General features: G+C 41.2%; 1 protein-coding gene across 1 annotated transcript; it reads right to left on the bottom strand.

The window, feature by feature from the left end:
* Window positions 1-289: 289 nt before the first annotated feature.
* On the bottom strand, window positions 290-21,266 carry LOC146701114 (phospholipid phosphatase-related protein type 4-like). The gene is made up of 7 exons (XM_085469294.1): window positions 21,234-21,266; window positions 20,477-20,662; window positions 12,349-12,478; window positions 10,514-10,709; window positions 4,626-4,683; window positions 3,273-3,446; window positions 290-2,692 (listed from the first exon to the last, which is right to left on the bottom strand). Exons 1-7 carry the CDS (start codon window positions 21,264-21,266, stop codon window positions 995-997), a joined length of 2,475 nt encoding a protein of 824 aa, XP_085325420.1. The 3' UTR covers window positions 290-994.
* Between the last annotated feature and the right edge of the window lie 1,693 nt (window positions 21,267-22,959).

Raw genomic sequence — 22,959 nt, 5'->3', positions numbered from 1 at the left:
CATAGGTTTTTTTCCCCTTGTTTTGCTAGGACATTATGGAGAAAGTGGACAGGAAAGCAGGTCGAGAGAAGGGACACGACATGCAGGAACCTGGAGCAGATTCAAACCCAGGCCTGTGCTGTAGCCTTTTAACATGTGGGCCACCTGCTGAAATGGGTGAGCAATTTAGGGACTGTAGACATGGTTTTTATATCCAAACTCTAGGTGCTGAATATTCTGTTACTTTATTGTGAACAAAAATTTACTAATTACCTCTCAGTATAAAGAAGAATATTTCACCAGTTTGCTGCCTTGTTGTGCTTAGATCTGGGACCCACGTGGAGGTCCAAATATAGGTAGAGGATATAAAGACAAAATTGGGGTTAACAATATACGTTGTACAGTAAACACTTATTTCAGTGCAAGTCACAGCATATTTGACGTCATAGCTACAGAAGGAATGCTAAGCACACTTATGGTTTAAACAGTGTTTTGTTGAATATGTGGAATTTGTACAGAAAAGAGACAGAATATAAAAGTTCTCTCTTTCACATGTCATTCTTTAACGCTTTATGAAATATTACATTTTGCATCTATTGGGATTTTACATTATGTCATGTAGTACGTGAACTGTTTTGGGGGGTGTAGCACCATACACAGTATTTACAGTTCAGAGAACGAAACATTGGTTTTACGGCTATGATACAAGTATTTTTAGTAGTCTGCTACACTTTCATTGTTTCTGCGCTACTTTTTTGTGGATGTTTTTATCCAAAACACTATAAAAAAGGTTCCACTGGTAGAGCATCTACATTACAATAGGGAGTGACCACAAAAGTACACAGTGATTTCTACAACACTTAAAAGGTTGTGCTTTAGTGTAAACACTTACAAAAATCATGCTGACTAAAACCCTTTCTTTTATTTTATTATCATATAGACATTGGCAGGTTGTAAATTTGGGGATTCCTTAAAAATATCGTTGCATCTCAGCAGTGCTCAGTTTTTTATTATTTTAGTCCTTGTAAACAGGAGTAATAGATGTTCCCTTGTAGAAAATATTCCGAGCATTATCTGGGCTGTTGGCTCTCTCTGGAATCAGGATGATGTTATTGACTTTTCTTTGTAGTGTGGACTCTCGACTTGAGGTGACTGAAGGGGTTTCTGAAGCACTCTCTCCACCTTCGCCACTGCCACCACCTCCTCCAGACCCAGAAGTGCTTCCATCACCTGGAGTTACCCTTATAGTAGAGAGGCCCTGTGGTTGAACCCTCTGCTCTGACTGCCCAGTTTTCTGCGTGTGAACTGTAATTATGGGTGGGGTGCTAATGGTGGCGGTGGTAGTAACAATGTGATTGGCACGCTTTCTGTCAATAGATCCTTCACGTATTGAGTCAGAGCTTTCTGAGTCTCTGTTCAGATCATTGAGCTCAAAAGACTGCCTCAAACACCCACTTGATGCTCCCCCTACACCAATCGTCTCTGTACCTCCACCAGCTCCAGTGCCGTGATCCAGGGATCGCCACCTCCATGTTCCGCTTCCATCTGTAGATGGAGCTTGGATCACTGGTCTGCTGTTTTCGGGGTGTGCTTCTACTCTGACAATTGCACCAGTGCTCCCTGAAATACTGCCTGATGTGCTGCCCAATGAGCTGGGCCCTGTGGTGTTGGTGGGGTCTTGATCAGTAAGTGCCCTGTAGTGAGCAGTGCCTTGGAAACTCCCTGTGTTGTTGCACGCCATGCTGCTTTCATCTAAGCTTTTGGAATGGGTCTGTAGAAGTCCCTGCTGTTTAGACATAGCAATCACTTGCATGATTCGAGGTTGGAGATTCTGCCCATTTTCATTAGTCCTGCAGGTTGCAGTCTTCTCTGCAGCTCTTTGCCAGGTAGCCTGGATAGTGCTGTTTGTTGTTGACATCCCCTCATTTCCTCCTCCGCCTCCCACTGTCCTGTCAGAGATGGCATAACTTTCATGACCTTCCTCTGGTATGTGGACCAGTTGAGAAGACCCAGGTCGAGGCTGCATGTTTATCCTAGCTCCTCCAGTGATACCACTACAGTTAGTGGGTAAAGTGGTACTAGCACCTGTGGCCAGTTTGGCCATATATGCATGGGCATCAAAACCACCATTCAGACCCATAGCAGATGGCTCAGAGCTTGATCGGAGCTCCATGCTGCCATGATGGTGTGGATGCTGGGAGGGCGGCCCTGATGACGAGTCTACAGACGAGGAGAATGAATCTGGGACCTGAAGAGAACACTTATGAGTGTTGTTCTTACTTTTCCATTGAGACAAAAGCTGCTTTGAGCGGCTAGAGTCCATGGAGGCATGGTGGAGGGTGGCAGCATGGCGCCTAGCTGCCTCTTCATATGCTGCCATAGCCTGTGGGGTGTGGACCCGAGGGAGAGTGTGACTAAAGGTCATCATGGCATCTTTGCTGTGGGGGCTGTGTGGGGATATCACTTCCACATCTGCACTAGAGCGCTTCAGGCTTCCATCGGGCCTCTGCTGCTGAAGACCTCGGTGAAGCAGACCCTCAGAATGGGAGATGGGGATGGTAGGCTCCCCAGATATGCTAGCTTTCATTTGCAGGTGGTTAAGGACAGCTTCCTGGCTAATATGTGGCAAGGAGCAAGGTGGGCAGTGCACAAGTGCAGGAGGACTGCTGCTGGTCTCCTCACTAGACTGAAAATTTCCAACTGCATACAATCCCTGGCAACAGAGAAACAGAGAAACACTTCTAGATTCTTTTACTTAAAACCTAATATAATATTAATATGATTTCATGCTTGATACCTGGATTCTGATTTTGGATAGGCTAGTGTAATTTGGGCAGGGCCTTGTAACTACAGTAATACTACCCTTTTTATTACAAGCGATTTCAAGTGTGTGTATAAATTAAGGAAAAACAGAAAATACTTCTCATGGGCCTTCAGGATGGGTCTATTGTTGAACTGGATGGATTCAGGTCCCTTAATCCCACCCATAACACTGTGAACAATTTAGTCGGTTCAATGCTTTATACTACATTGAAAGCGCCAGTCTTTCATGAGACTATTTGATTGAGTGCTTTGATGTGAGAAAAAATCCCACTGACTTTGGTGATTGTCTAACTCAATTTGAATCCAACTAAATCTCATACATACTGTACCTGATAAAATATCTAACCTTGATTTAAATTAAGTTGGTTGAAAACTTAAAAGCAGCCAACACATGTGTCTCCAAACATAAACTTTTATTATGATGAGAACATCTGTACCCATAGTGGCAAAAACCACATCTAATTCCATACCAGATAGACAGCAACAGCACCTCCAAGTAGAAAGCCCAGGTAGACGTCCATTGCGTGGTTCTTGTATTGAATAATCCTGGTCAAGCCACAAATGATGGCACTCATAATAAAAGAAAAGACGAGCAGGGGCTTAAGTAGCTTGGATGAGTCCGTCAGAGTGCTGTTGAAATACATCTGCAACATACGGCAAATACAATACTGGTTTTATTTATAGCCTTAAGCGTATTGGTTTTTGTCATATACGCTTAGGGAGGTAGCATACTGTGGATCTGTCTCAAAATACTACCATTTCCCCCAAACAATAAAAACAAATTTATGGAGTGCACAGCTAAGGAATGAGCTGAAGCTACACTCAGCTGAAGCTGATACAATTGATTTTGAACAATTTCAGCACTTTGTACAATATGTCTCATTCACCAATATAAGTGCATTTTTCCTATGTCTAAATACAATAATTTTCACTTTTGCTGCTCAAAGCATCTTCCATGAGGAGTCTAAGGAGCTCGGAAAGAAAAGTGTCCGGACTTCTTTAAGTTTCCTTGAAGATGTTTCATCCGAGAAGCTTCTTCAGTTCTAAGAGCAACTGGTGTAAAGAGTCCCAGATTTAAGCTCCATGGGAGTGTCCCCCCACGAACGTCATGGACCCCCTAATGATTCTCTCCCTAATCATATGAGCCAAGGTGTGAAAACGGGTGTAGGTCACAATCAGCCAGGGTTTTGGGTGAGCTCATTGTGAAACCTAGCCCCACCCCATCTTGTGATTTCCTGAGGTCAAATGCTCTAGGATGTGTGCTGAGGGAAGGATCTCAAAACTGGATTATAGATGGCAGACAGTTGGTGTCGTAAACCACCGCCTCTGTTCAAAGATGGTCGCTCACAGAGGACATAGATGGCTTCTTTCACCCTTCTTTCAAACCATTGGTCTTCTCTGTCCAAAATGTGAACACTGGCGTCCTCAAAAGAGTGACCTTTGTCCTTTAGATGGACAGCTGAGTCTTGTCCCGTCGAGATGGACTCGACAGTCCATCTGCATCTAAAGGACCAAGGTCACTCTTTGTCCAGATCCTTTTCTTTTCAAGCTCCTTAAACTATGATAACCTGGATGACTGAGAACCTTCACAGACATATTCCATGAGGAGAAAAACTCATTTTACATTTTAACTGAAAAGAAAGCCTGTTTGGTTCACAGAGGGTTGAGTTGTTTGTTATGTAACTGATAAAAAAAATAAGAAGATAAGTTGAATTTAAGTTTTTTTGTTAAGTCAAATAGACAACGGTATCCTAAGAAGTTGTGAGGGACTTCTGCTGTAACATTGGGGATGACCATTTGCACGAGCTCAAAACATCACTCACCGAAACATAGACGGCAGCAAAGGATGCCAGAGTAGCATGCTGTGATGGGAAGGATTTCCTGCAAGAGACAAAAGAACAAAAACAAATTCATCCAAGATTCACCTCAGCAGGAGAGCAGGAGGTAAAAAGAAACACAACTGGCCTGAGATATCAAAAACAAAATCCTACACACTATCTTAGGGACTAAATGACTGAACCAAAACTGAACCTCATTTCATGTGCTCTGTAACATTGCAGTCATATGTTTACTAATGAAACACATACAAGCATAGAGACAAGGCTTGCCTAAGGCTACTATTGTTGTAAACTGGCCTATATAAACAAAGCAGAACCAAATTAAGCTAGCGTTATAAACTGCAGAGTGCTACAGAAGGAAAGTGAATCTGTAGCTTAGTTTCTCACTTTGCTCCATCCATGACCTACTTATGACAGCTCCTGATATTAAAGCCTCATGCTAACTCCTGACTCTGCATGTGTGCACATTGGTAAGTGTTGGTGCATTTATGGAGCTGTATGATTTCATCCTGAAAACATAGTTGCACAGTTGCAACATCTGTGGTGTCATGCAAATTGCATTAAGGGTTTGAAAACAGATAGCACAGCTTATGTCAGCACTAGAAGTGGGTCAACTCTAGTGCTGACATAACCATTATAATTATATCTGCATTAATCTCATTGTAACACAAGTGTTGCAATGTATGTCAGTTTAAAACTCAGGTTTCAATTTCAAAACGTAATAAATAATACAAAAGACATGCATAATATTTAAAGCTGGAGTGCAATAATCATTTGAAGCGTCCTTTAAACCAGTCGTAGTAGTAGCGTCCAAAAAGCACCTATTTGGCTCTTGGAACACATGCAGGAAGGAACAGACCACTGTCTCTCTGAGGGGGAAGAAGTCCAGTTGTAAACTCAGAACAACACATACAGCACATACACACAGTTGTGCTGCTTTAAAAAAAATTCTGTCAGATACAATATTAGAGAGATTAAATGTTTGTAATGTTCATTCTTTAAAATCTGTCTATTCACCATCTCTTCAGAGAAACTTGTCTCTTCTGCTTCAACTTTTGTATTTTCTTTCTAATTAACAATCAGAAAATCATACTTCAGCCTTAGGGGACATAAACGAAGAAAACCATGACATCTGAAAATAAAGTATTCTGTTAAAAACACATAACATCCTAGAAATTGTGTGGTTGTTTTTTTGTACATCTTTTGTACAAACAAGTATTTGTTCAAGTTACTTGATTACTGGTAATTGTAATCATGTTGATGACAAATTGATTTTTCCAGTTGGTTTTCCAATTTAAATTGTTTTTTTCCCTTCTTGTATAATGACTAGGATATAATTTTTCTTGTCATTACTGCTCAGGGTAGTTCTCATGACATAAATGCTGCATTTTTGGGGGGAGTTATTCTCTTCTATACCAACTGGTCAGTAAGAAGTAGTGAGCCTGTTTTGAAAATGTAAGGAGTAGACAGTATATATTTATGTTAAAATGTAGGGAGCAAAAGGAAAAACGTTTGTGTTTATTGTTCAGTTCTACAAATCAGATGTGACGAGACTGTGCACCCTTGTAATGTGAGGCATCCCACTGCTATGTGGTGTCTATAGCTCAGGAGGCAGAGCAGGTCATCTACCTTATTAGAAGGTTAGTGGTTGGTAGTTCAATCCCTGCATGCTCCAGTCTGCATACCAAATGTCTTTGGCCAAGAAAATAACTACAAGTTGTTCTTTGGTGCATCCATCAGAGTATAAATCTTGCATAGAATAAAGTGCTTGCATGAATGGGTGAATGAGAAAAAGTACTCAGGTGGAGTAGAAAAGCACTATATAAGAACCAATCCATTTATGCAGTGATACCCCTCCTAACATCTAAAATACTTCTAATTTTTTATAGCTGCATCTTAAAGGACTATGGTTGTCACATTACTAGATATTCAAACTTCATGCCAATGCCTAGGAAAATACTTGATACTTAATACCATTTTTGATACCACAGGGAAGATTATTACCACATCCTGCAACAACAGAAGTTATTATTAATTAGATTAAATTAAAAAGTATTTAATAAAAAATTATGTCAACAATTTCATTACAGGTTGTGAAGGTGAAATATATTCTAGAACAAGTTGAAATTATTTATTGCAGAAGAAGCACATTATGCAAATGGTAATAATGAATTTGTGTGGTATTACTTATGTTACAGTAAAGAGTGCATTGTGCATTCTTAAAGTCGTACATGTTGAATTGAACTGAGTATGTCGTCTGTTCAAAGCCTCTCCCAGTCAGTGCTGTTCTCCATGCTTGTCTCACTGTACATGATGTTATTAGCACTTTAAAGGTGATCATTTAGGACTCTAACAAGTTGATTTGTTTACATTTGGCTATCTTAATTTTTAAGTGAGATGTGCATTTTGAGTTTATATACTTAATGCATATAAGGCAACCGTTTCCTTTTGCAGTATTTTTGTGTGACGTGTTTTTCTGTGTTTTAATAAAAGGGGAACAAAGCACATTTAAGTCAACCTAAGATGATATTTGTTCATTTTCACATCGCCTTACTGAGATAAGGCGAAGTGAAACATGCTTCTTTTACTCCAAAGCACCGGAGCACTCAAAGCTTTACAGAACTTGCCTCATTCACCTATTAACACAAGCACTTTTTTCTATGGGTAAGGATAAGTATGGTATCAGAAATCATGACCAGAAAAGTCCAGGTTCCATCCATTTTAAGCATGTGAATTACAATGTCTTGTCTTACTTATATTGGAATAAGCATGTACAGATTCCAAAAAGAGGAGGTTGTATCTAATCTAATTTTTTGTCTTGTAATGATTAAACACAGAGTCAATACAGTACAAGTGTAGACAGGGCAGTCACTTGAGACTGTGAGACCAGACTGGCCAACCTGCGCGCTGCATGAATAGACTACAACAAAGCCTATGACTCAATGCCTCACACATGGATCCTGTAATGCCTTGAACTGTACAAGATCAACAGGAAGGGCCTTCATCAGGAGGATTGGGAAGTGGCGAACAAACTCAGCCAGATCATTACCAAGACTGGCTACGGATACCAAGTATGGAATGGTGGAGTCTGTTGTAGCAAATGCACTTAGCCAAGAAAATGGACAGGAACAATAATCTTCATATGAGACTTCAAAAAAAGGGTGTACAACACAAAAACCTGACATCAGAGCAAGATATATAATGGCTTCCCAAAAACTTTTCATTTTCTAGCTAAACCTGAGAACATTCCATCTCTACTGCAAAGGATTCTGGGAAATGCAGTTTTCACAATCTTTCACTACCTCGCTGACCGCTCACAGTATGTGAGAACTCAGGGCTGTGTGTCGGACAGGGTTGTCTGCAGTATGGGGGCCCCACAGGGAACGGTTCTGGCTCCGTTCCTCTTCACCATCTACACTGCAGTTCTCTCACAACTCCACCCAGTGCTTCCTGCAGAAGTTCTCTGATGACTCTGCAATAGTTGGTCTCATCACTGATGAAAACTGACCTATGGCCTTGTGGACTGGTGTCAGCAGAACTACCTCCAGATCAACACTAGAAAAACCAAGGAGCTGGTGGTAGACTTCCACAGGCACAAACATCCTCCACTGCAACCACTGAACATACAAGGTACATTGAGACTGTGGACAGCTACAGGTACCTTGGTGTTGATCTCACCTAAACTTACAAATTATCATACCATTTTTAAACAAAACAAAGAGACAATTATTTTATCATCACTCATTCTTATAGACAAATATCGTCCAAAGCAACAATATTTTAAGGTCCATATCAGGTTAAAACTGTAATATTTCGGCATTACGTTCAGCCATCTTGGATGGACTTCCTCTATTTTTCTTTTTCCAAAGCACTTAAAACAATATTACACATCAGCCACTAGAGGGAGCTCTAGTGCAGTGTGCAAAACTGTATAATCCAGTGTAATTTATAAAAGGCAGAACATGGTACATTGTTAAAAAAAAAGAATGCACCGGCCAGCTCAGCAACACCAAAAGACCATGATGACCACACAACATGACCTACTCAGTCAAGAAAAATTCTTTGGGTAGGGGAAATCAAGATTAACTTGTACTAGAAGGATGGTAAGAGAAAGGTATAGAGATGGAAAAGAACACTCATGATCTGAAGTATATCACAGCATTATTGCATGGGCATGTATGGTACAAGGTGGAACTGTTTCAGTAATGTTTCTTGATGATGTGACTGCTGATAGAAGTAGCAGAATGAGTTGTGAAGTGTACAGGCTCGTACTTTCTTCTCAGTTTCAGTCATATTCATATTGCAAAAACAGCTCAAGAGTTTCTTAAGGCAAAGAAAGTCATTCACCTGATCATAATTCAAACAAGCATGAAGATAAATCACAGGAAACACAGTATCGTGTGATATTTGTACTGTAGGTGGTCATTTAAGGTGGTCATTGGTGGGGCGATCGTGGCTCAAGAGTTGGGAGTTCGCCTTGTAACCGGAAGGTTGCTGGTTTGAGCCCCGGCTTGGACAGTCTCGGTCGTTGTGTCCTTGGGCAAGACACTTCACCCGTTGCCTACTGGTGGTGGTCAGCTACTACAATGTAGCTGCCATCACTGATGGGTGGATGACTGGATGTGTAAAGCGCTATGGGGTCCTTAGGGCTAGTAAAAGTGCTACACAAATACAGGCCATTGACTCTAAAGGTGTTTTATCCAGATCTAAAAAACAATCCATATTTAAAAGCTTTACTTTGAACATTTGATTTTGAAATATGTGACATGTATTGAAATGGCGATACATCTAAACAATTTGTGCAAAACTTGTGTTAAATCCTTTGATTTAAATCACAAGTCCACATTGTTGATGTAAAAGAGCCAAATGATAAAAGTCTTTCAGAGTGGTGACTTTGCCTGTGTTGCTATTAGCACAGCAGAAATGAAATCCAAACTGAATTTTCATTTGACTTATCTGTGTTTTCCCCTTTGTTCTTTTTTCCTGTTTTCATTAATGTCATGTGTATTGAATTCCCTTGTTTCATACACTCTCTCCCTCCCTGGTGTGTAATTAGGCTGTTTTCCTTCCCTCATTCTCTTTAATTTTCTCATCTTGTCTCTTTCTGGCTCCCTGATCATCTTCCTCTCTCCAGTAGTTTGTTTCTTCTTCTAATGACCTACTTAGTTGCTTCGTGCTTTTCCTGGCATCATTGTCCAGCTTCTGAAGAAGTGTCATCATCCTTCCAGCATACTTTTGCAGAATTGATGATGCATGCAATTGAGTTATTCCCTATAATTTTCTTATAACGGTATTATTGTTGTAATTTGTTGTCATTATCTGTCTTGATGCATGCTCAGTCATCCAGGTAAGTAAGTCATTTTGGGATTGACACTGTTATTATTGTCATTGTTGGTCGTAGTTATTGATTGGGATTATTGGTGGTGATGTTTGGCTTGAACTATAATTATTATTATTGTCATAATTCTCTCCTAATTTGCATTAAACCTGGACTGAATAAAATTAACACCCTCACATTCACTGCACACATTCACAGTCCTGCTGGTATTATTTTTCTTACCAACTCTGTCTTGTCTGTAAGTTTTCCAATCTATCCCTGCTCTGTTCTTTATGTGATATACTTCATAATAATATTAAAAAGAAAAAGCCTTTTTTTCTCTGTTTTATAAGACAATTGTCTTATATTCCCCTCTAAGAGTGCTAATGTACTTTATAGCTAGTGATATAAAGCATCACAAAGAATCACGTTAAATGATTTTTCTTGACTACAAAACTGATCCACTCTTAATTTGTGTGTCGTTTGCGTGAAAGTGTTCAGAATCCAAGTCTTTCAGTGTAAAGTGGAGCATATCGAGTGTTTTTTCTTTCCTTACCTGCCCTGGTTGATTGCTGCAGGGTCACTCCCTGAGCAAATATCTTCCATTATGTATGGGTTCTGTTCACAGCTGACATTTAGGGTGGTGTAATTGGGTTTACACACAGTTAGGAAATATGGTGTTGGGTATCCAGTCATCAGTTGGAGGACGTCTGTGATGAGGGCCGTGGCACAAAGACCGAACGCATGAACTCCTGAGGATAGATGGTGAGATATGTGCTTACCAAGAGGAAAAAGAGTGAGAATATCAGATTTTACAATGTTTAGTTTAAATTGTATGGTTGTATTATTTAGACAAAATAATGTATCGCAGTATAGTCTGACGCTGGATCACTTCACAATCCAGTCCAGTTTAACTCAGCTCAGTTTTTCAATGGTTGCTCTCAACGCCGCACGAATTGTCCAACAATTAATAATAGCAAAAATGAAGGAGGGTAAAATGACGATGAATAATAAATTAACTACACAATTGAGGCTGCAGTCGACAAACAACTTTGCCATAAAATTACCGTGAAGTGTTGTATTATGTATTATATTTTCTTTGTGTGAGTGAGAGAGTATTTATGTGGCCGTGTCATGGATCGCTGTGTGGCAGGCAGGAGGAGGACCCAAAATGCAAAACTCACAGACACGGGGATGAACTCAAAAATTACAGCTTTAATGCTGGAGAGGCAGAACGTAGGAAATACAAAACTAAACTGGGAAAACTAAATACAAAGCTCGCCAAGAAACACAGGGAAGAACACACACAACATGAGGGAAAACGCGACACAGAACTGAGGGAGACGCAGACATAAATACACAGAGGGTTAACGAGGGAAGTGGGAGCACACGGGGAACACAGGTGACACTGATAATAATCACGGGACATGGCAGGAGTGAACACAACACTGACGGTAGAGGTGAAACAGGAAGTACAGAGGTTCAGACAGGAGGAGAGAGAGCACGGGGAGAACACCAACATAACGGGCAGGGGAGACACGGAATAAACACGAAAGGGGACGAGGGCTCATGAATACACAGAGGGGCACACAGGGGGTGAGAGTCACAAAGGGAAAGCACTCAGGGAACAACACAACAGGGCAACTCAGGAAACAGAACCTAAACAGGGAACAAAATACAAACATACAAGAAAACTAAGAACACTGGGCCAACATGGCCCAGGACCATGACAGGCCGGATTTATTAAGTGAAGCAAATAGTGTGACACTGCAATGTGGATGATGTGCTAATTTATAAAGTGGATGCATTTGGATGATTTACCATTTGGATGATTTACCATGTAGTAATGACCAAACCAAAAATGGTTTAAAAACAAAGTTTGTGTTTGTTACTTTTGGGTAATGCTGGAATTATATGATTTTGGTTTAGCACTGTGGATGAATGCATCGTCTTTAGAGACTGAATCCGTTTTAATATCCAATGCTAATAAAGCAAAACCAAAACGAAAAGCATGAATCCATTGAGATAATAGTAATTTTACTGTTAGCAGATAAAATGCACACATAGAGGTGGCTGTGGCTCAGAGAGGGTAGAGCAGGTCTGCTAATCAGAGGTTTGATGGTTTGATTCCTTGCTGCTCCACTCGGAATGCCCAAGTACCCTTGGGCACCTCCCAATGTATCGAGAGTGTGCGTAAAATAATTATAAAGCACTTGATGGCATAGAATAAAAAAATGTATATGAATAAATTGGGGAGTCTTGTAAAATTCCCATTTTGAGCTCCCATAAGGAAAAAAGTGTCACCACAAAGGTACTAGAATTCTTAACTGGCTACCATGGACTGCCTTTATGTGACATGAGTAAGTGTGCAGTTTAAAAAAATCAACCTACCAACAAATCGGACGGCTCTGCGTATGAAGGAATTGAAGTTGCAGCCAGCTGCGTTGATGTTAGCCTCACCGCCACCGCCGAGCTTTCTCCAAGACAGACAGCAAAACAGGATGGCCTCTCCAATCATTATCTGTCAACACAACAACTCACCTGTTACGTCTGCTCACAGAGGAGGAGACACTCAGAAAATTCAGACTATAAATCTCTGCCAAAGTGGTTCTGACATAATCAGCCAGTTTGAGAACATGAACGGGAACTGGCTGCTTTATGTGAGCAATGTGCCACAGCTTGTTCTTTGGATTCCACTCAAAGCTCTCGGATAAACCCAGCCACGTAGCTAACACACAAATGCACTCTGCATGGGATTACACATCTTTGCAGAACCAGAAGGATGGAAAAAATAAATATTTAGAGATTATTTAGCATTGGACAGGTGCAAAAGGGAGAGGGAGAGGGGGGCTCCAGTGATGTGCATATTATCAAAACTGACCCTGGACACATGACCCACCCTAAACCAGAGAGAAATGTACACCACATTTTTCTCTTGCAAATTTTTCATACGGGAATTTATGTTTGCAAAGTTTAATTACTTTCCAAGGTGTTTTAAGTTTTATGCTTTTTACAGTGATGATATCTAAAAGTCTATAAAACTTACTGTGAAAGTAACCAACACGTCCAAAGACTCAGAGATGCATAGAAGTAAATTATCCAAATAGGGCTGGGCAAAATGATTATTTTCCTAATCGATGAATCTAGCGATTAATTTTTCGATGCATCGATTAATCTAACGATTCATTTTTCAATCCGATTCGATTTCGATTCGATTAACGATTTTTTCCCCCATTATTTGACTTGTATAGCAATTTCACATTTACTAATTTATGTATATAAATGAAAAACACAAATTTATTCATTTGAAGACCTTTTAATAAAAAAAAAATTCAAAATAAAGTTGTAGAGGTCGTACAATCAATACAATAGAGATAGCATTTAACAAGAAATGAAATGTGCAAACATATATAAAATTAAGGAAAAGTTAACAAAACATTTCAAATAAATAGCAACAATGGTGTCTTTAAACAAACAAAATGTAACATTCACTTTGCTTTCTGCCAAAAAGTGCTCTTCATTCACAAAACAAAATCCACAATAACATTGTACTACAATCTTCTGTTTTAAACAAAAAATTAAATGTTTTGCAAAACAAATATAACAAAGGAAATCATAGCAAAAAATTAATAATATACAAACAGCAGAAATGGCGTCTTTGAACAAATAATGAAATGACAAGTTACCCCTAAGTAGGACTCTGTGACCAGACTTGTCCAAGCATCAGTGGTAAGGGAGATTTTGGATGTGGCTTTTTTTTAGTTCATTCCTTAGTTTCTCCACTGAAGTTTCATACTTTCTCTCCATCATGCTTGTAAAATGACGCTTAGACGGCAGAGTGTAACCTGGCTGGAAAGTGGTCAGCATTTCTTTGAATCCCTCACCCACAGCAAGTGGTCTCTTGTCTTTTAAAATCATAGCTAAGACGCTCTCAGTAAGTACAGCCACCCCCTGGGGGGTGCATGGTATACTTCTTCTCTGACAGTAGTCCTCCAGACTTTTCTGTTTATTCCTGAAATCATAAATCACACACAGCACACAGATGAATTCGAATAATTACAAAATAATCATATGGAAAGCATAATATCAAAATAATTTGATAAGGATCTGGTTGAGATAGATATATACACACATACTGTTATGCCATGTGCTTTCATAGCATAACAGTAAGAGGTTAATGATAATCCCCAATGTTGAACATATGATATGCAGTAATCATGATGGCTGGAAAAGATAACGTTTAAACACCCAGGGCTGATGGCACCTTTACTGGTGCACTGCTTTCTAGTCATTAGATGGCATAACTTTGACCTATAAGATCAAGCTGGAGAAGCATTATGTATAAAAACAGCGTTGAAATAGGATGAAACACATTAAATTTGACAAATCAAGAGTTCATTGTCATTTTGCTTTTGCAAGCACTTTAACAATGTTGTAATAGTGTCCACGACGGCTACGTTTAGCAGGTGGTGCATTATCCTTGTTAACATTTCTCCTGCGGCCAATTCGCTGTCTCACATTTTTGTCTTTCGCCGATTCTGATAATCAGCCTGTGTGCATTCAGACTCATTTCGCCAGCATGGGCCACAAACCAAAAAAACAATAACAACAGCAGCTGCTATATGTTACTGCTCAGCAGCTTAACCCTTGTGTCATACTGGGGCCTTTTTGTGTCCCTTCTTATGTTCGCATGAAAGCCATTTCCACTGTGTTGGGTGTAATATAGCCAAACTTGCCAAACGGCTTCGTTTTTGTAAGAAATTTAAAATTCCAGTCTGATTTTCTTAAATCAGCCTAACACGGCTGAGCAGCAAAAATACTCACACTGATCACCCTGGGGACCGTTTTGGGCCCATTGACTTCCATTATAAACGCTATTCTTCATCCCAAAATCATTATTATATGATGTTATTTATTTATTTTTTTTGGATGTCAATGAAGACTCAAGGCCTTGAAGTTTCAATTTTTAAACTTGCCCCTGCAAAAATAAAATAAAAATAATGGCAGGTCAAGATGAGTGTTGGTGCCAATCTTTGGTCCATCTAAAGGCCTACTTATAATAACAATCAAATATTACTTCAAATGGTTTTTTTTGAAAATATTTAGTTGTTTTTTATGTTGTTTTTTGGGGCTAAAGACACAGGGCGCTCATGTAATAACACTGGGATGTAAAGGGTTGAAACAACGCAAATATAATTAAAACTTTATGTGAATATTTCAGGCAGCAGTAGTCTTACAAGACTGACTCATTTAAAGTGGTGAAAAATATTAGTATATAGCATTTTTATTGCACTTTTCGGGGCGGGACCTTTTTGGGTCCCCAGGGTGATCATCGTTAAGTTTTTTAAAGGATGACACAAGGGTTAAATGAGTTTTGCATTTACGGAGGTTGGGTGTTTATCTCTGTGTCTATGAGTGAGTGTACGTCTACGTGGGGGGGTCTGGATGAATTAACGGGTAAAAACTAGCGTTAGTAAAAAAGTTGAAAACTTACGGTGGTTTGTCCTTTGCAGAAGCTGCTCCTGGATGCAGTCGTTTGAGGTGCTGGTGCATAGCTGTCGTGCTTTTATGATAGGCTATTTCCACCTTACAAAGTCGGCAAACGACTGAATCACTTCCTTTTCTGTTAAAATATCCCCATACTGTAGAACTGCGTGTTCGGGTGGAGTGATTTAAGTTGACTGCAACTGCCTCACTCATGATTCCGCTACTCGCTGCCGCCATGTCTTTTTTTGAAAGTGACGACGCATCGACGCAGATTTTTTTACGTCGACGTATTTTTTGCGTCGACGTAATCGATTACGTCGACGCGTTGTCCCAGCCCTATATCCAAACCAGGTTTCTACATCAGATTTACACGACTGTGTCTAAATATTATGGCACTGATATTTATATACGGAACTTTTCTACACTTACTGGCAATTCAGTCATTTTACACTATAAGCTGCACTCACCCATTCAAACACATTCATTCAATACTTTATATTACACACTTTACACCACTTATTGTACCAATATTTATGTAAAAAAAGCATGTTGTATTTTTTTCACTCGATATGACAGCAGTTATTAGTGTCGAGTGTGAAGCAGCGGGAATGAGGATCAGCACCTCCAAATCTGAGGCCATGGTTCTCAGCCGGAAAAAGGTGGAGTGCCCACTCCGGGTTGGGGATGAGTTCCTGCCCCAAGTGGAGGAGTTCAAGTATCTTGGGGTCTTGTTCGCGAGTGATAGGAGAAGTGAGCTGGAGATCGACAGACGAACTGGTGCTGCGGCCGCAGTGATGTGGACGCTGCACCGGTCTGTCATGGTGAAGAAAGAGCTGAGTGTAAAAGCGAAGCTCTCAATTTACCGGTCGATCTACGTCCCTACCCTCACCTATGGCCACGAGCTGTGGGTAATGACGAGAACGAGATCGCGGAAACAAGCGGTGTAAATGAGCTTTCTTCGAAGGGTGGCTGGCCTCTCCCTTAGAGATAGGGTGAGAAGTTCAGCCATCCGGGAGAGGCTCAGAGTAGAGCCGCTGCTCCTCTACATCGAAAGGAGCCAGCTGAGGTGGTTCAGGCATCTGACAAGGATGCCTCCTGGGCGCCTCCTGGGTGAGGTGTTCCGGGTATGTCCCACTGGGAGGAGGCCCCAGGGCAGACCCAGGACACGCTGGAAAGCTTATATCTCTTGGCTGGCCTGGGAACGCCTTGGTGTTCCCCCGGATAAGCTGGAGGAGGTGGCTGGGAAGAGGGAAGTCTGGGCTTCCCTGCTAGGCTGCTGCCCCCGTGACCCGGCCCCGGATAAAGCGGAAGAAGATGGATGGATAGATGGATGGATGGATGGAGAAACTTTGAAGCCACTTTGAAGCCAAGGATTTTCTGGTAGTGGACAGAATTCAGAACAATGCTGACTCTGCATTCACTAATGCTATCTACCGCCTGACTACCGAGGACAGTGACGTCATCAGCGAGAGACCGGTGACCAGCATCGCGGAGCATGACGTCCGAGCGGCATTGAGGAGAGTGAACACAAGGAAAGCGGCGGGGCCAGACGGCATCACCGGCCGTCTGCTGTGCTGCTGTGCTGACCAGCTAGCAGGTGTGTTCACTTACATCTTCAACGAGTCCCTGGCGAAGTCTGTGGTCCCCACATGCTTCAAAAGATCCACCATCATCCCTGTGCCCAAGAACAGCAAACCCTCATCCCTGAACGATTACCGGCCAGTTGCACTGACCTCAGTAGTAATGAAGGTGTTTGAGAGGCTGCTGAAGAACATCATCTCCTCCTCCATCCCAGACACCACAGATCCGCTGCAGTTCGCCTACAGATCCAACAGATCCACAGAGGATGCCATCGCCCACGTCCTACACACCACTCTCAGCCACGTGGACAAGAAACAGGGTAACTATGTGCGAATGCTATTTGTTGATTACAGTTCAGCGTTTAACACAATAGTGCTCTGCAGACTGTTCACAAAGCTGAGGGATCTGGGACTTAACAGCCGTCTGTGTGCATGGGTGTTGGACTTCCTCACTGGCAGAACTCAGGTGGTGAGGGTGGATAGATGCGTCTCTAACAGCATCACCATCAACACAGGAGCACCTCAGGGATGTGTCCTCTCGCCACTGCTCCACTCCCTCTACACTTCAGACTGTGTGGCCACCCATGGCTCCAACACCATTGTGAAGTTTGCTGACGACACAGTGGTGTTGGGTGCCATCTCCAACAATGATGAGGCGGCCTACATGGATGAAGTGAAGAATCTGGCATCGTGGTGCCAGGACAACCACCTCCAGCTGAACGTCAGCAAGACCAAGGAGCTGGTGGTGGACTTCAGAAGGAGTCAGCACAGAGACTACAAGCCCATTATCATCAATGGAGCTCCAGTGGAGAGGGTGCAGTCCTTCAAGTATCTTGGTGTCCACATCTCCTCAGACCTGACATGGGCTGCCCACATTCAGGTCCAGACCAAAAAGGCTAGGCAGCGCCTGTATCACCTACGACAACTGAGGAAGTTCAGGGTCTCTCCAAAGATCCTCAGGATTTTCTATACAGGCGCTGTGGAGAGCATCCTCACACAGAACATGACATCGTGGTTTGGGAACAGCTGTGTGAAGGACCAAAAAGCTCTCCAGAGAGTGATCCGTACAGCAGAACGCTGCTGCAGGATTGCTCTCCCCCCGCTTCAGGACACCTACACCAGGAGATGCCGGACTAGAGCAGCGCAGATACTGAAGGACCCGTCCCATCCAGGCAACAAACTGTTCCAACTTCTGCAATCTGGTAGAAGGTTCAGCATCATCCGGGTAAGGACAGAGAGACTCAAGAGGAGCTTCTATCCCCAAGCCATCCGTGCCCTAAACACACACACCCGCCCTCTCACATCATCTATAATTGACTGAGACAGGACTCTCCCAGACACTAAACCAAGGCACAATGTACATTTCAAATTCCTTTAATTTTAAATATGTTTATATTGTCTATCCTGTAAAATAGTCAGATTGTCTATTCTTATTTAATTCACTTAATGCACAGAATTCACCTGCTTGCTGCTACTACTGCACATTCACCTAATGTATATACTATATATATAATGTTCTTCCTCTACCCCCCCCCCCCCCTTTTTGCAAATGTCGAGGAGCGTGTCAGGCTACATTTCACTGTGTGTTATACTTGTTTAACTATGCATGTGACAAATAAAGAACCTTGAGCCTTGAACCTTGAACTCCAATGAACTCAGTGAAGATCTAAGAAGAAAACTTGTAGAATCAAAGTTGGTAAGGTTTCCTGGACCATTTCCAAATAATGTAATTTCAGCTGTTCACAGGCACCCACTAGAGTACGCTGGGCCCTCAGGCCCCCCTCATGAAGTCAGTTTCTGATTCCTTGATCAGAGACAATTTAACATTGTCCTGGGGGTTGTCTCATTGTTGCCACTCTAGCACACATGTTAATTCATGCCTGTTAATTTCATCAACACTTCTGCTACTTAACTGAGGTTTAACTGACATGATCCTTCCTTAAATCTGTTTGAGCATTTTATTATTAGCAGCTTTTACAGCTCTTTATTGATATATTATGTGTTCGAGTTCTGTATTATTTTTTTTTCTGTTAATAATTTTATTCTGCATTTCCCTGAACTTCTTGTTGTCTTAAGATGATTTTTTATTGTATTGTTATTTGTGACTTTAGTTCTTAGTTTTCTGTGACTTCAGCTTTGTTAGATGTCCTCACCCTGTTTTTGGTCATGGTCCCTCATGACATTCTCTTTTTCCTTGTGTCCTTGTTCTTGTTTGTATGTGTTTGTGGGCGGGACTCATCACAGGTTCCCGTCTGTGGCCGAACACACCTGCTCCAATCACCCACCTAATGATCTAATTAAGAAGCCACTACTTAAAGTAGCTGCTGAGACTTTGTATTCACTGGATCATCGAGCTAATCGGTTAGTTAAAACCGTGCTCCTGCTACTCCAGAGCCTCCGGGCTAGAACCAGCAGACTGAGAGACAGCTTCGTCCATCAGGCTGTCAGGAAGCTGAAGTCTCGCCCTGCTCCGTCCCTCTCGACTCTCACGCACATGAACTCCAGACCTGTATCCAGCTCCTCCCTCCGAATCCAACACCGCCCTTTCACTGACTGCCCCACCCCCACTTGCACATGAACTCTGACACTAGTTGGTGTTTTTATCAGGTAGTATTCATTGCATTTTCCAATCGCACCTGTATGCAATCTTAACTTATATTATTGCATTACTGGAATAATCTTCCAGTTGATATTCCCGTGTCTGAATTCATTCAATCTTTTAAATTACGATCAATAACTTATTTATTTAACTTAGCACTGCCGAGTAATTAGCGCTCTGTTTCATCTGGTAGTGTATTTTGCACTTCCTTAAGTGATTTCAATTTTATGTAATTTTAATTTAGTTTCCTACTATTGTATTATTGAGAAGCACTTTGATGTACCTCTGGTCTTTGTGCTACATAAATAAAGTTGTATTGTATTGTAACTGTCGTACATACAGTGGCTTGCAAAAGTATTTCGCCCCCTTGAACTTTCCCACATTTTGTCACATTACAGCCACAAACATGAATCAATTTTATTGGAATTCCACGTGAAAGACCAACACAAAGTGGTGCACACGTGAGAAGTGGAACGAAAATCATACGATTCCAAGCATGTTTTACAAATAAATAACTGCAAAGGTAACTGTAAATAACTTCACTGTAAATAAATGCACTGAGCTGTAATCTCCCGAGTCCTGCACTTGAGTTGTCCAGGTCTGGAGTCTCACTGCCTGTTAGCTTTGACAGTTTTCTCAGAGCTTTTCTGGTAATTTGATTTGTGATAAAGATGACGGACACCCAGAGGAAAAAATGCAGATCTCTTCCCCTTCTTTCTAATTTACATTTTACAATGGTTGTGTGTTTATACTATAAAATCTAAGACTAGAGCACCTCCATAATGACTGCTAAAGGCTATTTTGCACTGTTTCAAGACTTAAAATAAGGCTGTTGTCAAGTGTGAAGCCTTACTGTGATGGCAGGTCCAGCAAAGGCCAGGCTGAGCAACATCAGGAAGGGGATGACCTCGTGGTTAGGGTCAATGTAGGGCAGGCTTAGGCTGCGGTCATGACAGTTGAAGCCAGACTTCACTGGCTTGAACACATCCGTCCACTCCAGGAAGTACAGACTCACCACAGATGAGACCAGGATGGGCAGCTACACACAGACACAACATCAGCAGACAGAGAAAATGAGGCGTTAGTTCAAAGTCATAAACAGCAAGAGCTTCAGCAGATTGCCACTGAATAGCTAAACAGCCAGTCAAAGCTGCAAATGCCCATATGAACCCGTGGGTCAATGAGCACATTAACATTTCATTTCATAATAAGAACAACAACATAGAAAGGTCAGGATGGATGGACGGTTATGCAAGATGGCACGTGGACTTAATTCCTCTTATTAATTACATCCCAACAAACAAAATGACAACCAGGTCTTAAGACAACATTAATTATAACATGTTCAGTTCAATCCCAACTATAAAATAAGGTCAGAGTTATAAATGTGGTATTTACTTTTTCAATTCAGCAAATGGAAGTACTCGCTGTACTGATGTGTAAGCAAAATACTCAACTAGTTACATAAATATCTGCTTTATACAGTGAGCTAGGGACATTGTTTTTAGCAGAACTGTGAAGCTGAGAGGAGGTTTATGTGTGCAAACGGGAGCATACTCGGTTTTCCTTTTGACATTCTTCACCAGAGTTCAACTGCCAGTGCCCAGTACCATAACATCTCCTAGGTGCCCAGCATGGCCCATCTAACCACACTCTGCTTGCCAGATGAGCAGTGGGTTTTACCAAGAAGAAAAACTATAATATGGGAAAAATATGAAGTACCATATTTGATATTGCTTTAGTGTTTTTTGTTTTCTTTCAGTCCATCTGTTTTATGAAACGCCACCGAGTCAGTCTGAGTGCATTTAGCTGGATTTGAGCAAATAGTGTGAATCAATCTGTGGTGGGGCGTGGTCTGCGTGGTCTTTTAGTGCCCCTCCCGAAAATCTCCCGGAGCCACCATTCTCCCGAATTTCTCCCAAATTTCCACCCAGACAACAAAATTCAAAAAACCATATCGCAGAATTCATAGCGCGGCCCAGCCAATTCCAGTCTCTAACAATGGCAGTAGCAACTTAGTTTTAATATTACTCTTATTTCTCTTTCTGGGTCGCAAAAAAACTTTTAACATATTTTCAGGTGAGAATGTAGCTGTGTAAACTTCAAATATCTGAGCCGACTGACACATCGTCTTCAAACCCCCGCGGTCTTTCGCTACTCGGGTTAAGCATGATATATAAGTCACTTTGATAACTTAAAAATGTTATTGTTTGACTTTTTCAGTGTTTTATTTGTTCGTGAGTAAATCGGTTTGGCTGAGATTAAAGTTATTAGATTAGATTAAATTAAATTTAACTTTATTATTCCCTCGGGAGTAGGGATGGGTATCGTTTAGGTTTTATCCGATACCGGTGCCAAACCGGTACTTTTGAAACGGTGCCGGTGCTTAAAGAATGGAGAACACAAACTTTGTCCAAAAACCTCTCATGTTCAGCTGTTTTTTCGTAACAAGTCAACAATGTTAGTCTTCTCTGCAGCTATAGGGCATATATGGTATCACTCTTGGCTGGAAGCAGTGCTTAAACAATGGAAAAAACACAAACTTTGTCCAAAAACCTCTCATGTTTAACTGTTTTCCACTTTTTCTTTGGTCATTTTAGCCTTTTTGGCCAGGGTGAAGGGAGTATCTGCCATCAAACAAGAAGACAGCTGCATGTAGCTATGATGATGTTTGCTAGTTCACCTTACATGCATTAATGTAATCACGTGGTTAGCCTACTCAACGTGAATTACACACGAACAACATTAAGCTACTCACGCAGAGAAGAACGGCTGCTGCTGCATCATCATCCTCATCATTTCTGCTACACTGGCAGGGCTAGGGGCCAGGACTCTATTCTTCATCAAAGGAGCTTGCAAAGAAAAGCGTCTGGACTTCTTTAAGTTACTTGAAGACGTTTCACCTCTCATCCACGGGACCCACACCCAGTTTCACACCTTGGCTCAGGCGATTAGTATTTATTTAGTATTTAGTATTTATTTATTTATTGTCATTGTCAAGAACAATGAAATTGCGTTTGGGGCTTCCATACAACCCAAAAAAAAGAAGAAAATAATAAATACCCCTTAAAACCCAAGTGTATATATTTAACCCAGTGTGACTCCAATGCAATAAGACAATCCTTAGCAATAATGTTCGTAGAAATTCAGACAAAGACCTGAGAAACATGACAAAATACAACAATGCAACCCATTCAATATTATTGTACTGTGAGATATGATATCAGATATGATAGTTATCTATTTAAGAAAGAGGGGGGGGCAGGAGGGGGAAGAGAATAAAGATATGATGCACCAATGCAGACCAGTTCATTGCTATTAAGAAGTTGGATATGG

This window comes from Copadichromis virginalis, linkage group LG9 (assembly GCF_057382275.1).
Source record: "Copadichromis virginalis isolate Kocher_CV1m ecotype Utaka linkage group LG9, C_Virginalis_male_GT1.1, whole genome shotgun sequence".
Classification (NCBI taxonomy): Eukaryota; Metazoa; Chordata; class Actinopteri; order Cichliformes; family Cichlidae; genus Copadichromis; species Copadichromis virginalis.
Note: the sequence above shows the minus strand (reverse complement) of the source record. Positions and strands in the feature narration are given on the sequence as shown.

Coding starts and splice junctions, on each gene's coding strand:
- LOC146701114 (XM_085469294.1), bottom strand. CDS start 21,266: ATGGGCCATGCTGGGCACCTAGGAGATGTTATG. Junction 3,447..4,625: donor TTGCTGCCGTCTATGTTTCG/GTGAGTGATGTT, acceptor CGTATGTTGCAG/ATGTATTTCAACAGCACTCT. Junction 2,693..3,272: donor GTGCTGTTGCTGTCTATCTG/GTATGGAATTAG, acceptor CTCTGTTGCCAG/GGATTGTATGCAGTTGGAAA.